This window comes from Nomascus leucogenys, chromosome X (genome assembly GCF_006542625.1).
Source record: "Nomascus leucogenys isolate Asia chromosome X, Asia_NLE_v1, whole genome shotgun sequence".
Lineage (NCBI taxonomy): Eukaryota > Metazoa > Chordata > Mammalia > Primates > Hylobatidae > Nomascus > Nomascus leucogenys.
The window spans coordinates 56,477,115-56,491,813 of record NC_044406.1 but is presented as its reverse complement, the minus strand read 5'-3'; the positions used below and the strand labels follow the sequence as shown (position 1 = coordinate 56,491,813).

At 41.6% G+C, this 14,699-nt stretch overlaps 1 protein-coding gene across 1 annotated transcript in view; it reads right to left on the bottom strand.

Moving 5' to 3' along the window:
• The window catches only part of TMEM47 (transmembrane protein 47), a 30,333-nt gene extending 22,655 nt beyond the window's left edge, over positions 1-7,678 (bottom strand). The window contains exon 1 of the mRNA XM_003272644.3: positions 7,158-7,678. Within this exon, the coding sequence (XP_003272692.1) occupies positions 7,158-7,383 (226 nt within the window). The 5' untranslated portion in view covers positions 7,384-7,678. The remainder of the gene's footprint in view (positions 1-7,157) is intronic.
• Positions 7,679-14,699: the final 7,021 nt, after the last annotated feature.

The window sequence follows — 14,699 nt, the reverse complement described above, 5'->3', positions numbered from 1 at the left end:
CATGAGTTTACCTATATAACAAACCTGCACATGTACCCCGAACCTAAAATGAAAGTTAAAAAAAAATTAAGCTTTTTCAATTTTTTTTGATACGGAGTCTTGCTCTGCTGCCCAGGCTGGAGTGCAGTGGCATGATCTCGGCTCACTGCAACCTCTGCCTCCCAGGTTCAAATGATTCTCCTGCCTCAGCCTCCCAAGTAGCTGGGACTACAGGCGCCCACAACCACGCCCAGCCAATTTTTTGTATTTTCAGTAGAGACAGGGTTTCACCATGTTGGTCAGGCTGTTCTCGAACTCCTGACCTCGTGATTCACCCACCTCGGCCTCCTAAAGTGCTGAGATTACAGGCGTGAGCCACCGTGCCTGGCCCCCAAGCCGTTGTTTTAATGTACCCAATCATGGAGAAACTTAAAGTAGAAGTGTTTATTTTTAAGCACTAGTCATGGTTAAAATGTACATTTGATGGTAATAAACATCTGAAATGTACCTACCAACACATATAATCCTATTTTCAGACTTTAATTCTATGTGAAATCAAATCATGGATGATAAATAATCTTACAAAAAGTGGGCAGCTATTTCACATGCAGTCCTTCACCTCTTCATCCAAGTTTCCATACATGACATCATTCAACAATCCTTCAAACACCAAGTGACAGTTATCTACAATATTACAGAACATTTTAAAAACCAACCCTCCAAAAATACTATGGCAAAATGTACCCTCTCTACTGAGTGTTTAACATTGTATCCTTCCTCATTTTCCTTAATCATGTATTAAATGTGATTAGACTGGATTATGTTAAAAATCTTGTCTATTTTACACTTTACAACTCTGTGATTCAAGACATGGGCAGTAGTCAAGAGAAGAGCTATGTTATTAAAACAAAGGAAAAGGAAACAAACAAAAAATAACTCTAACTCCAACATTTCTCTAGCACTATAAAACTTGGCTCCTGTCTGGAATTTTAATGTTTTAGTGTTCATGTACCAAGCATATCATCAGATGCATTCATAACTTTCTAAAAAAAGAAAATTTTATCATACAACATAAAGTAGCAAATTACATTCCAGATTCATAATCAGTTTGAGCCTTGGTTGTCTGAGACTAAACCAAAGATTTTGGAAGGTTTTATATGTATCTCTCTGTTTGTGGAAAAGTCAGGTTCTTGAGTTCATTCCATCTCATATCCAAAGTACAAGTAACCAGTCATTAAAGCCATATGCTGGCTGAGGGAAGGTTTTGTCCCAGTCAGACATTATTTATATAATCAATTCAAAGTTCTTAAGTACAGAAGCCACAAAGCAAAGACAAACTGGTTGGCTGTTTGTTGTTGTTGTTCTTCAAAGGCAATAAAGAATGCAGATTTGCAGTTAGACTCAGTGTCAGACTGTATGCTCCAAACATGGCCCAACAGCAACTCCTATCCCACATTCTCTTCTACAACGTGACCTTGCCACTGCTCCATCAAAAGGTGGCATTCAGTTCTCCTTCCCTTAAATCCAAGCTGGCCATATGGCTCCTTTGTAACCAACTGAATGTGGTAGAAGAGATGTGTGATTTCTCAGCCTAGTTCAGAGAGAGTCTGGCTTTCTTATGACTCTTGCCCTGTGGTACCCACTCAATTTGTAAGAATTCCAATATCCTAAGACCACAATGCTAGAAAGGCCACCTGTAGGCATTCCAGGGAGAGTCACAGCTTTGCCCAGTATCTCACAGCTTTCCCCACCAAGGTGCCAAACCTGCGAGCGAAATCATTTGGAAAATGACCCTACAGTTCCAGACGTCCTGGTTCCTAGCCATTCAAGTTATCTTCCGCAAGGGCTCCAGACATCCATCCTCATTATGTCCTATCTGAATTCCTAACCCACAGAATTCATGATTATAATAAAATGGCTATTTTACACGACTAACTTTTGTTATGGTTAGTTTCCCAGCATTAGCAACTGGAATACTCTTGGTAAGAATCTGTCTTTACCACCGGTTAATTGAGACCTTGGTAATCTTAACATAAATCCAAAGTTTCCTCAATAATATATAGGGATAACTTTAGCTACCTTGCAAGTTTATTGTGACATTGGGAATAACTGAGGTGTCTGGCCTGTAATAGGACTGAACAAAAGGATAATAGTTTTGTGATCATGATCTACCAAGAGCATTGTTAAATGTTAGGTAATGCATATCAAAATTTAAATTTGAAATTAACAAAGTAATTCATTATGCAATGCATTATGCAATGCAGAGATTTTACTACTTAAAGGGGAAAAATCTTCAATTATTGAGAAAAGTATCGCTGGGATTTTCTGAATACATAACCAGGAAAAAACATAACACTAACAAACAGGCACTTTCATATATTTAATCTTTATGATAAACCATTTGAGGACATTAAGTTGTACAAGGTCACATGATTGGTAAGTGGCCAAGTTCAGGTCAGTTAGAATCCAATGTCTCATTTATTCTCCAAAATACTACTCTACTCTGATACAGAATTACATTACAATTTAGCATAGCTCACATGGAAGTTTGTTGTGGTATTTATTTATTTATTCGGTTAGTTATTTTGGGGTAGCCCTCAGAACCAGAAGTAGTTCAGAGAGCTCCCTGCTATGGTATTTAGGTTAGGTATTCCAGAGACATATTTTGAAGCATCTATATTCCTTTCACTAACATGTCTAGTAGCCCTGACTATATCTATGGTCTCTGCAAGTGGTCTTACTATTAAACAAAAACTTGCAGGAAATTTCTTGAAATGTATTCCCGACAGCAAGTAAAATCTATTGCTTGAGATATGCTTTTGTTTGTTTTTGTTTTGTTTTGAAATGTTTTACGAAAGGCCAGGCTTTTCCCACACCCATCAAATCCCTCAGCTGCCAAGACTGATCTAAGTGGCTCTCTGGGGATTATAATCCTTCTATGAATGTGAGCAAAAGAGAAATTATATCTGTTCACAAATTAAAATGTCCTTTGTAAAAGTAAATCTAAGGAACTTGAAAATCTAAAAGACATTAAGAGAAAGTCATCAGGAAGATCTTGAAATAAGTTATACTTGGTTTTCTCTGGCTTATCAGTGGAGAAAGTTTGGGTGCTCTCTGGCATTCTTAACTATCCACCCGTCTATGATGTCTAGGTTAAACAAAACTGCATTTATTCTTCTTATGTTCTTTTCAAGAAAGCCAGAAGTGGGTATAACGATAGTGACTTCCAGGCTTGCGGAGCTATTTATAAAAATGCATCAATATCAACGCATTTCAAGCAACAAGCTGAACCTTCCCGGGAGCAAATCACATTGTGAGGTTTCCTAATGAAACTGTGTTTTCGAATTAAGGAATAAATGCAAAATATGAACAGATGAAACATGTTTGAAGTCAGAATCACTATATCTCAGATTTGCTAAGATTTGCAGGTGGTTAGGCAGTTCCATTTATCTTTAATACCTAAGATAGGCTTTCTCACAAATTCCTTTTAAAGTAACTTTTTATACTAAAGTTAAAAAAAGATCTACATATAAAGCACTCTAAAAAGAATTTCTTGTCAATTAGAAATGATAATATTCACCTGTTATTAGCATACGGTATACTGCCATTTCAAAACTACCAGTGACTCACGTTACAAATGCAGCTATTTTTAGGATAGTATGTGAATGATGTTAACAATATCCCTGGAAAAAGGTACTATTTGATCAAGTATTTTGTGGATGAAAAAACGGAAAAATGAATTTGTTGTATCCCTAAATTAACAGTTAGTAAAAGTGTTCATTTGGCCATCTGTATGTCCTTGCTTTTTCCTGAGTCAACAAATGACACAGACACCAAAAAGCAATCTGCTTTATATGAAATAGCTATGTATTTATACATTTTAAAGAAGAAATGTAAAATCTCCTTAGAGGTTATACAGCACATTTGATATCAAATTTAGGGCATCAGCATTCTGTATACACTTGTGCCAATCCTATTTACACTAAGGATTCTTGTAATTGCTGTGAAATCCTAGCAACTATATCCTAGAAATAAAGTTAGCAAACTAAATGTGACTAAGCAGAAGTCTAAAATATTACTATAATTTGTGTAAGATTTAAGGTTTATTAAAAGGTCCCCCGAAACAGTACTGGGGAAAACTACCCTTAGAAAGAATTCTGTGGCCGGCAGCCATGTGAGTACTGCGTATTCTAAACTTCCTAACAAGCACACTTTATTTTTTTTCTCTTTCCATCATTAATCACAGTCAATTAGCCGCTTTCTCATATGCCTTTCTGGAACACTCAGAACTTAAGATGAGTGCCTCAACTGTCCCCCATACATTGAATTGGAACACCAGAGAAAAGCATTACGGCTGACTGACAACCGGATTACTGGTTCGTACTAGAAGAGCTGACGCAACCTTCAATACACCAGAACACAAGAGGCATGGTTCTACTTTTGCTTAAAATCATAAAACAGGTTATAAACAGCAAACGATGCACATTTGGTACCAAAATTAAAATGCAAGTTTAAAAATAATGGCTTAGGGGAAAGTTTCAGTAGAAACTGGGTCTAAGTAGGGCATACTATTGTGAGTAGAAACATTCCTGAAATGCTCCTTCAGTAAATACAGGCCTGCCTCTTCACAGCAGTTTTAATTCTAATTAAGACAAACATTTTTAATTAAGCCGTAAAGATCTTGGTGAAGGGCCTTCAGTAAAATTGGCCTTGGTGGTTCCTCCCAAGGTAATTTATTTTGAAAGACAAAGATGTGGATCTCTCAAAATCTTCAGAGAAGACATTTCCCTCCCTGTTTTCTGCTACTCCACACAGCAAACAGACTGAAAAAAGCTGCTTGCCCTTTGGAACAGACAAGAAAAGCACTGCTGGTTTTGATTCGGGCATTCCCCTTCCTTTCAAAACACTGGTGGACAGAAGCTTCAAGTTCATATAACATAAGAAAGCACATTTTGTAAAGTGGGGACACAGAGCAATTTTCCATATCTTGTTTCCTTTCCTCCACCCCCGCCCTGTGTCCCACCATCACCGTGGAGAGCAAAAAAATGAACTGCTATTATACATACAGAAAGTCAAGAACTTGTTCCAGAAAACCTCTAACAAAACCATCTCTACTTTTTACCCATTTGCTTATGAATTCTACTTTATCTGGGCTGAAAACTATTTTTTTTAAGGCAAGATGAGATGAAAGCTGATTTTCAGAAACCCAAATAGAAATGTACGCTGGGCTATGACTTTCAGCAAGGGGGTAGAATAAACAGGGAAAAATCCCAAACTGGGCCTGCCTTTGATTTTTACTTTGCAGAGTGCTATTACTGCTATATTTGCATTAGGCTTGCGTCTCCATATTTCCTTGACTAGAGAGAAAAAAAGCTGAGATAAATGGGTATGGAGGCAATTAAGAAAAGGTTAGCAAACACTGTATGTTGCTCTACAAACTCGAGCTGGCTTCTCCCCATTCCCTACATTCCTGGCCAAGAAAAAAGGGTACTGGCTTGAAAAGCAAATGTGAGTTGAAACTGGCTTCTCTAACCTATCTGAAAAGTCTTTATGCAATCAGGGGTCTATTATTTCAGGAGACAGAGAGAAAGGGGCAAAACACTCACGTTGCTAAGGAGTCGTGCAGAAGCTGTCATTCCTACATAAATTGTATTATTGAAGAGGGGAAAGGAGATATTTTCGCCGAAGTTTATTTGGATCCCCTGGTTACCGAAGAAAGAAATTCTGCCGATTTATTTTATCTTTAGTTGTACACAGCCAACCCTGAAAGAATTGAAGGACCTAAATGTTGACCTCCTGCTGCCAACCAGTTCCCTCCACAGGGAATTAACCAACAAAGAGGAAACCCTTCAATGGGAATTTTGAGGTAGTATCAAAGAAAAAGCCTTTTTTAAACACAAAATTAAATTTACAGAAGAAACTTAATCAAATTTTCCTGTGTTATAACAGGAAACCAAAGACAAAAGAAAATCAGATTTTTGTGGCTTTTTGTGCTATTTCAACTTTGTTACAACTTGAAACGTTTCCAGGAAAGCTTTATAAATAGTCCCAGAGAAGACATGAAACTGGAAGGAATGATTAATGAGTTTCTCAGGTGTCTGTGTGTGTGTGTGTGTGTGAGTCTGTGTGTGTGTGTGTGTGTGTGTGAGAGAGAGAGAAAGAGAGAAAGAGAGAGAAAGAAAGAAAATCGCCGGCAGGTCCTCTCTCTTTATTCCCCTTTCTCTTCGCTGACACCAGCAGTTGAAGAATCAAAATTAGAAAGGAAGAGGTTTGTAGCAAGAAATCATAAGTTGACAGATTTCTGCTAAGGGCATAACTGGGGCGCCGGGGAAGGCAACTGGAGGGTCAGGGAGGGCGTAAAGCAGTAAAGCCCCCTGGGACTGGTAGCCTCAGTAGCTACCTTATTCTCCACTCCCCACCCCCATCTTATCCATTTGCAGCTTTCAGCGCTGGCGGAATAAAGCACAACTTTCTAGGCATCTGTGAGTAGCTCATGGAGAAAAGAAAGGTCTGGAGGAGAGAAGAGTTACTTAGAGTGGCAAAGAAAGAAAGGCAACTCACAATCAACGGCGGCGTCACCAAAAAAGGAAAGGAAAACAAGCCTGTCCCTCTCTCAACTCTTCACATCCATCAAAAACGTAAGGAAATAAAATCCAAACCGAAATACATTGGTGAAAACGCAGATAAGGTGGAGTGGAACCGGCAGAAATGTGAACACTAGGCAAATTCGTCCTCGAGAGAGGAGGGAAAAAGAGTGGGGAAGACCGAACAGAGAACCCCCGCAGCATCTCGGTGGAGTTGGGGCGTTTTTGCCTGCTTCTTTTTTAACGGGGGTGTGGAAGGCGTCTCATTTTTTTACACAGCCACATGGCTCTCGCCTCAAATGATAACAAATACCCAAAATAGCGTACGTGTTACTCCAGAACAGGAGGAATGGCCACGGGGAAGGGAGAGGGCGTGGGCTGTCGCTTTAGGTTTGGCGGCCAGGGATGGGGAGGGAAGAGGGGTGGATGCCAGGGAGGTGGCTGGAGCCCCAGGATCCGAGAAGGGCCTGGACGGGGTGGGACGGGCCAGGGCAGGGGATGCGGGGAGGTGGGGACAGGCGGTGACTGTCCTGGCAGTGGGGCGCGGGGCAGTCCGGGGCGGGAGGCAGGGGTCGCGGTGCGCCGGGCCCTCACCGCTGCTGAGCGTGGACTCGCAGTGCCAGATGTCCAAGCTGGCGGGTTTCCGGCAAGACTCCCACAACGACAGGTAGTACTGATGGTCAGCTGTGACCCAGGCCGGGCTCAGCACCGCCCCCAGGTCCAGACACAGCGCCAGGAAGATGCACACCAGCCCGACCAGCTTCAAGGGGGTCAGCACCGACACGCGCACCTCCTCCATGCCGCTGCCCGCCGAAGCCATTCCTGGGCGCCGCTGTCGTCCGCCCCGCCGCAGGCGAGGACGCCAGGCGGGTCCGGAGAGCCGGGAGCCGGACCTCCCGAGGGGGGAAGCCGCTGAACTGCCACGCGCTGGGACTCGCTCCCTCGGGGCTCTGCGCGCCCCCTGCCGCGCGGCCAAAGTGGGTCTGCGGAGGCGGCCGGCCGGGTGTGGGTCGTCGGCAGCCTCAGCGACGTCGATTCCACCCCGGACCTTCGCCGCCGGCCCCGCGCCGCGCTCTGCCAGCGCCCGCGCCCGCTCCGCCCGGCTTGGCCGGGCTCGCTCCGCCCCGGCCCCTCCCCGGGCTGCGGGAGGCGGTGCCGAACGGGGAGGGGCGGAGGGCCAGCACTTGGTGGCTTCGGCTCCAGTTCCCAGTGCCGGAGGCTCGCGCCTGTCCCGCCCCTACCCCGCCTCTGGCCAGCGGGCGGAGCCCAGTGCCAACCCGCGCCCCCGATTCGCAGCGCGCGGCAGTTCCTTGAAGCAGTCCCGCGCCCAGCCTGGCCCCCGCCCGGCCCCCGCCCGGCCCCCGCCCGGCCCCCGCCCGGCCCCCGCCTGGCCCCTAGTCTCGCTGGCTCCAGGTCGCCGGGCTCTCCCCCTTCGCCCAGTCACGTGGGTTTCCTTTTCTTAGGGAGCAGGAGTGGGCCGTTTTCTAGAAGGCGCCAGAAGTGGATTCCTAGGTTTCCTAAGCTGTGCCTCTTGGAGCAAGGACAGGTCCTCTGTCTCAGTGATGTAACACGCCCCTCCCCGGACAATTTCACATCCTGAGGGATTTGGAGGACGGAGGAGAAAAGTGACTAAATGCATTTTGCCCTCTTTTCAAAACCAGGACGGGCCCAGGAGTCCCCCGGTTTTCCCTATTTCCTCACTTCTCCGCTAGCCTGCTGCCACTTCTGTTCTCTGGGCTCACCTGCTTTTGCGCCCCCCTATGAAGGGCATTTGCTCTGAAAACGCAGGCGCTAAAAAGGAAATGAGAGCTCCTGCAAAATATGAAGTAAATCTTATTTCCAACTCCACTGCTCTGCCCTTTGGGTGTTGGCTAAAACCTTTATTAATTCCGCTTTGCATTATGCCAAGCTGGAGCTAATTCCCCTCCTGGGTATTAAGATGTCCTTGTCCTTAGCAAGATCTAGCCCAGGACCTGCAATAGGAAAAGTGATGTGTATATTTCCTGAATGGTAAACTAAGCAATCTACAAATATTTGTTGAGCATCTAAGGGCTAAGGTTTCAGCACAATAGGACATCGTCCTGTTCTTAAGTAGATGCACCATATTTTCCCCCTCATGTGAGGACTAAACACCTCTTGAATTTGAAATTGAAATTTTGTAATTGCCTGGTTTAGCATGTGATTGGTGGGTTATCTGTCTCTTGTAGCTCTTTGACTCATGTCCATCTTTTCTATAAAATAAATAATTTATTGAATACATCAATGAGGAGGGGCGATGTTTCCAGATCTTTAGTCATCCCAAAAACTTGGTGAGACTCCCAAAACAGTGGTTAAGAGCTGAAGAATGCAAGAAACATGTTCTCTCTTTTATGAAACACAATCCTCAATGTTGCAAGATTTCATACTTTTGGTTGATGAAAATTATTTTCCTGCAACCACATCTTTCCATAGGTTGAACACATGTTGACTGCAGCAACATTTTGGGCGTAAGAAACAATCGAGTTAGTGTCAAATGAGAACGAGCCTAATGTAAAATAAACGCCCTGGCTTTTCTTATATTTACAGTTGTGGGAACTTTTCTCCCTCCTCTCAATCATTACCATGCTAATTATTGCAGGACCCTTAACAAAGACTGCCTGGAGCATCCAGAGCTCACAAACCTCCAAATCCCAAAGGGCTTCTTGGCTTCTCAACTAAAAAGAAGCCTAAGTGCATATTGTCCTTAAAAAATTAGGGAACACTGAAAAATTTACAAATCGGGACAATTAATAGGTGACCAGGATTGTATGACTGTTCTTTTATCTAGATTTATAATGTGTATTCAAAAGTAATAAGAAAATGTCTTGAGTATGCTCTCAAACATATAAAGAAATCTTTATTTTGCCTCCAACTTCTATCATCTTTTTAATAAGTTTATTTTAATAAGTTTATTTTCCAATTAGCCAATAGTTTTCTTTATTCTCTTCAATGCAAGCTTTCTTTCCCCTCTACCCCTACCCCAACCCCCACCTCCACCCACATTTTTGCTTAATTTTTTCTAGCTTGTTCTCAACTGCTTACTTGAGTTACTCCATCCTTCTTTATACTACCTAAAAAAATTGTCTCTATGCTGTCTCCAAAACTAGAAAAGTAAACCATTTTTAACAAAAAACCAAACTTTCCTTAAAAAACTCTATTCCTCTATTAATAATTTATAGAATTTTACACAACATAGGCCCATCAACCATCCCTAATCCTCAATTTCAAAATACAACAAACTCTCAAAAGTATTTTTTTTCTTTTCAGATATTTGTAGCAAACTCAAGGGCACAGGGACACTTCCTCTCCACCTGCTGAAGGTTCACTGAAAATGAACTGAGAAAAGGCAGATTAATTGGAGAAAAAAATGCGTATAAAATTTATTTTATGTGCACAGGGAAAAAAATCACAGGAGTGTGATTATCCAATAACACAATGAGGTCCAGATGCTTATATACCCTTCTTCACTGAAACAGAGATGGGGGGTGTAGGAGTAAATGATTGCCAGGGGAAACTGGGCCCAAAGAACAATGGCCTGAAACAAAGTTTTTCTGAGCTCTGGGGAAGGTGGCAGTAAGGTGAGGGGTAGAATGTCACTGTGAACAAAGGTTGTCTTGCTATGCATATTGAGCATCCCAGGTAATTTCTGAACTGCCCTGGAAAGAATAGATGAAAAGTTGGTCCTGACATGGTGAGAACTCCCAGTCTCTTCTGGGTGGTTAATCTTTCCTGGTTATTTGATGAGATTTCAAGGGAAGGGGTCTTAAGATAATTGCATTTTTTTGGAAAGGAGTTTTCTTAGTTATATAAGGAAATTCCAGAGGGAATTCCTCCTGGTGCTTCAGGAAACAAAGAGAGTCAGAGAGACAGAGAGGCAGGGAAAAGTCAGAGAGAGACCTTGAGGCTGATTCTTGAGTTCAGTATGTCAAAGCACCATATTTGGGTTTTTTTTTTTTTTATCATCCAAAAGACCACCAGGATGGCTAAATACTAGAAAGAAGAGTTTTATTGTCGATATTAGTTTTCAAACTGGGAAGAGAAGGTCTCTGGCAGGAGCCGAAGGTGCTCCCTCTTTGAATAGGGGAAGGACAGGTTGGGTTTTATACCTCACGGGGTCCATATTACAAAATATAATCATATATATTCAGCAAGTTTGGGAGAAAAGCTATACGTATTTATCAGAGGAGAAGAACACATGCACAATAGGTAAACATATATGTAACATCCCATGTTCACTTTGGGGCAGGGTCTTAGCACTAAAATGAGGTGGAATTTGGCTCTTTACATCAAAAGGTGAACTGTATGACACAAAGACAGTTTCTATGCAGCCTCTATAAGCTGGCTGAAACTTGCTTAAGGTCTGTAATTGCTTATCAGAAAAGAATGTTTATAAGGCCCATACTATGTCCAATCAGAGTTGCAGTGGTCTGGGTTGTAACTTAGAGTTAGTAGGAATCTGATAGTTCCTATTGTTTGGAAGTTCAGAACAGTAGGAATCTGGAAATTTGCCATGCTAGCTAGGCCCTGAACCCTAGACCCATAAGTCATTTTGTTTCCTTAACCATAGGGTTCATACTAGCTAATATAGGGGCATCTATTTCTCAGATTAGAGCTTTCTGATCCCCAACAGTGGGAAAACATATTTCAAACTGATGTGAGGCTATCTATGGTTTCAATTTATCCCATTAAGTGTGAAGAAATATGTAGGCAGAGATGCTGTTGTAAAATTTACAGTGTATGCACCATAGTATTCTTCAAATATCTGAAAAATCATGAATTGCCCAACATAGCTGGCCCCAAAAGTTTCATATAAAAGACAGTAGACTTGGCCTGGCTCAGTGGCTCATGCCTGTAATCCCAGCACTTTGGGAGGAGGAGGCGGGTGGATCACCTGAGGTCAGGAGATCGAGACCAGCCTGGCCAACAGGGCGAAACCCCGTCTCTACTGAAAACACAAAAATTAACTGGGCGTGGTCGCGCATGCCTGTAATCCCAGCTACTGGGGAGGCTGAGGCAGGAGAATCCCGTGAACTCGGGAGGCAGAGGTGGCAGTGAGCCAAGATTGCACCATTGCACTCTGGCTTGGACAACAGAGCAAGACTCTGTCTCAAAAAAAAAAAAAAAAAAAAGATGATAGACTTGTATTTACCCTAAAAATGGGAAAAGTAGAATGGGAGATTCCAAAATTAGCAAACATTAAATGAAAACCTACCCACCAGAAAGTATCTGACTGGAAGTGGGTGGTAGTTGGGGTGGGAAGTGACAGTTAAGATTTATGTATATATCTTATGTATGTATCATATATGTGAATATATATGTGTGTGTGTGTGTATGTGTGTGTGTGTGGCAGAAACAAAAATTAAAATAGACCCAAATTTGAGAAATGAGATTGAACTGTGAAGAAAATTCAAGTCCCTAGCCAAGGAGATTTAAGATCTCTTAAAAGGGATGGCTTTGTTGGCCTTGCACTGTCACATCACACAAAGGCCAGAAGCCACCTCCTTTACCTGAGGCTAGCTGAGGCACCATATCACCATGATCATCCCTGTCCTGGGACCTCATGAGGCAAAGGCTACAACTAGAGTCACACAGTACAGGAGCTCCATGAAAATTGGGTGTATGAGTTGTGTAGCCAGGGAAAGGCAGGAAGTTGTCTCTCTCTGACCCCTGAAATGAAGGATGAGATCATCTCCAAGCTTGAACCATTGAGGCCACAGAAACAGGTCAGTAATGTGAGAGGTCGAGGTCAAATGGAAGAAATTGGAAAGTTCATCAGGGAAGTGGAAGGTGTCATAGCTGGAGGTAGAAGGTGTGGAAGAGATGTGGGGAACACATTTCAGATGTTGAACTGGTCTTAAGAAAATAGAGAGGACTTACTGTCATGCTGTTAGCTTATAGCCTATCAGCAAGTGCACTAACTGTGTTTTTTTAACAGTTGAAATGTGCAACTGCTTAAGTTCAGTCATGTGGGATAAACCACTAAGGACTTAACCAATTAGGAAGGAAAAAATTATTTACTGTTTTCAAGCCCAGCAAATCTCATACATTGTCCAAGTTCCCAATTTGTCACTGTCACAGCAGCCACTGGTCACTGCCAATCTCAAGCCCATTTTTTAGATGGGCAGTGGGAAGGTATCCTCCAGTTTTTCCGACTTCCATCCATATAGAGTAGGCTCTGTCCATTGGGTACAGGGCCACCAGGTTGGGCTCTTTCAGTTGTGCTTCTCCTCCCAGATCCTGGAAAGTTGTTCATACACAGTAGATTTCAGCACTGGGATCACATCCAGACATGCACTGGTTAGACCTCTTTGCTCTCAGAGAGAAGAAGTTGAATGGAGGGACAAACAGATTCCTTGAGAGAAAAAAAAATTAAATATTCATTGAAAAATTAGAAAGACAGTAGTCCTCCCATTATCTTCAGGGATATGTTTCAAGAACCCCAGTGGATGTCTGAGACCACAGATAGTACCTAACCATATATATAGTGTTTCTTCTACACATACACACCTCAGATAGAGTTTTATTTCTAAATTAGGCACAATAAGAGATTGATAACCACTAACAATAAAATAGAACAATTATAACAATATACTGTAATAAAAGTTATATGAATGTAGTATCTCTTCCCCTCTAAAAATAACTTATTGTACTGTACTAATGTATTTTCAGATCGTGGTTGACCTTGGGTAACTGAAACCGAGGAAAGCAAAACTGTGAATAAGGTAACACCATTGTACCCATTGCTTGTCCAGTGGAACAAGTAATAAGGTCAACAAGATACTTTAAGAATAAGAAATGGAAAAGAGCACTTCAGAGGTTTACTCTCTTTACTATACTTTTATTCTTGAAGTCCACTCCAGAAAGATTGTGATTTGAGTGAAACCATAATATAATGAGGCCTATTTGATATTCATGGTAATTAATGAGGTCAAGAGGGCTCCAGATTCTGGTGCATTCTGTTTCATTTCTGGGATTTCTTGTTGCATTGTTGCAAATTTTTTGGCTTAAAATTATCATAAATGATGGTGATTGATAGTTGCTGTTTCTGCTTCTATTTAAAAAATAACATTTATAAAAATTAATAATCCTGCATCTAAAAATCAAAATTTTATCATTTTCTAATGTCTTTTCTATTTTAAAAATGTACTATAATGTTGAATTAGTTAGATTTCAGTCAATAATATCACACAATTTACTATCCACATTAGACGCTGTTTTGATTTCAAATTAATTGATGTTTCACAGTAGGATCTATGACCATAATAATATAGTTGTCCACAAAAAAAGAAAACAAATCATGGAATTGGAAACACTAAAAGACATGTGAGGGAAAGGATGATTAATTTTAATATAAATACGTTCATTGTAATGAAAGAAGTGTGCGTCAGATGACCAGGAGGTAGGAATATGGGAAACTTAGACTATTCTCATTGGGACCAATTCTAAATGCCTTTTCCATTTCCTTGTCAAGCATTCATTTCCTTAACAATGGTTACATATAGGCACAACTCTTCCTCCACACTTATATTGTATTTTTATTCATTTAAAGCTATGAGAACAAATGACCAGGTGTATGTATATCAAGCACATCACTACTGCAGTTTTAATCTTTCTGTCTCCTTGTTTTTACAGCTACAATTTGAACTTTCTGGTTACCCTGAAGCAAGTGCATGCCTACCAACCTACTCTCATCATGGTGGAATTTTGGTTATCCTTGGACATCATCATCATGATACATCATTTCTATATCTGTTTTGGAGTGTCCTGTGCTTGGGAACTAAATGGAAAATGGAACACCATAGCCTCAGAAATAGTTACCCTGAATAGCTTAAACATTGGTAGAATGAGCAGGCTTAGCTTATTCTTGCTGGAGCTTGGAGGGCTAAGTGTAGAATCAAGACTTAGGTGTTGACTGAGACACAGATCAAGAGGTCAGAGTAGAGAAAGAAGGCATCAGGAAGTTATTTGCCCTCCGCCACTGCTCTTCTTGGAGCTGGCTAGCTAAGCTTTATCTGTGACTTAAAATTTTAGTCAAATCCATCTTTATGGACTTCTTGGTGAATTTTCATAGACAGTCTTCATAGAGACGTTTTGCCCTTGTGCCTTTGAATGAAGATG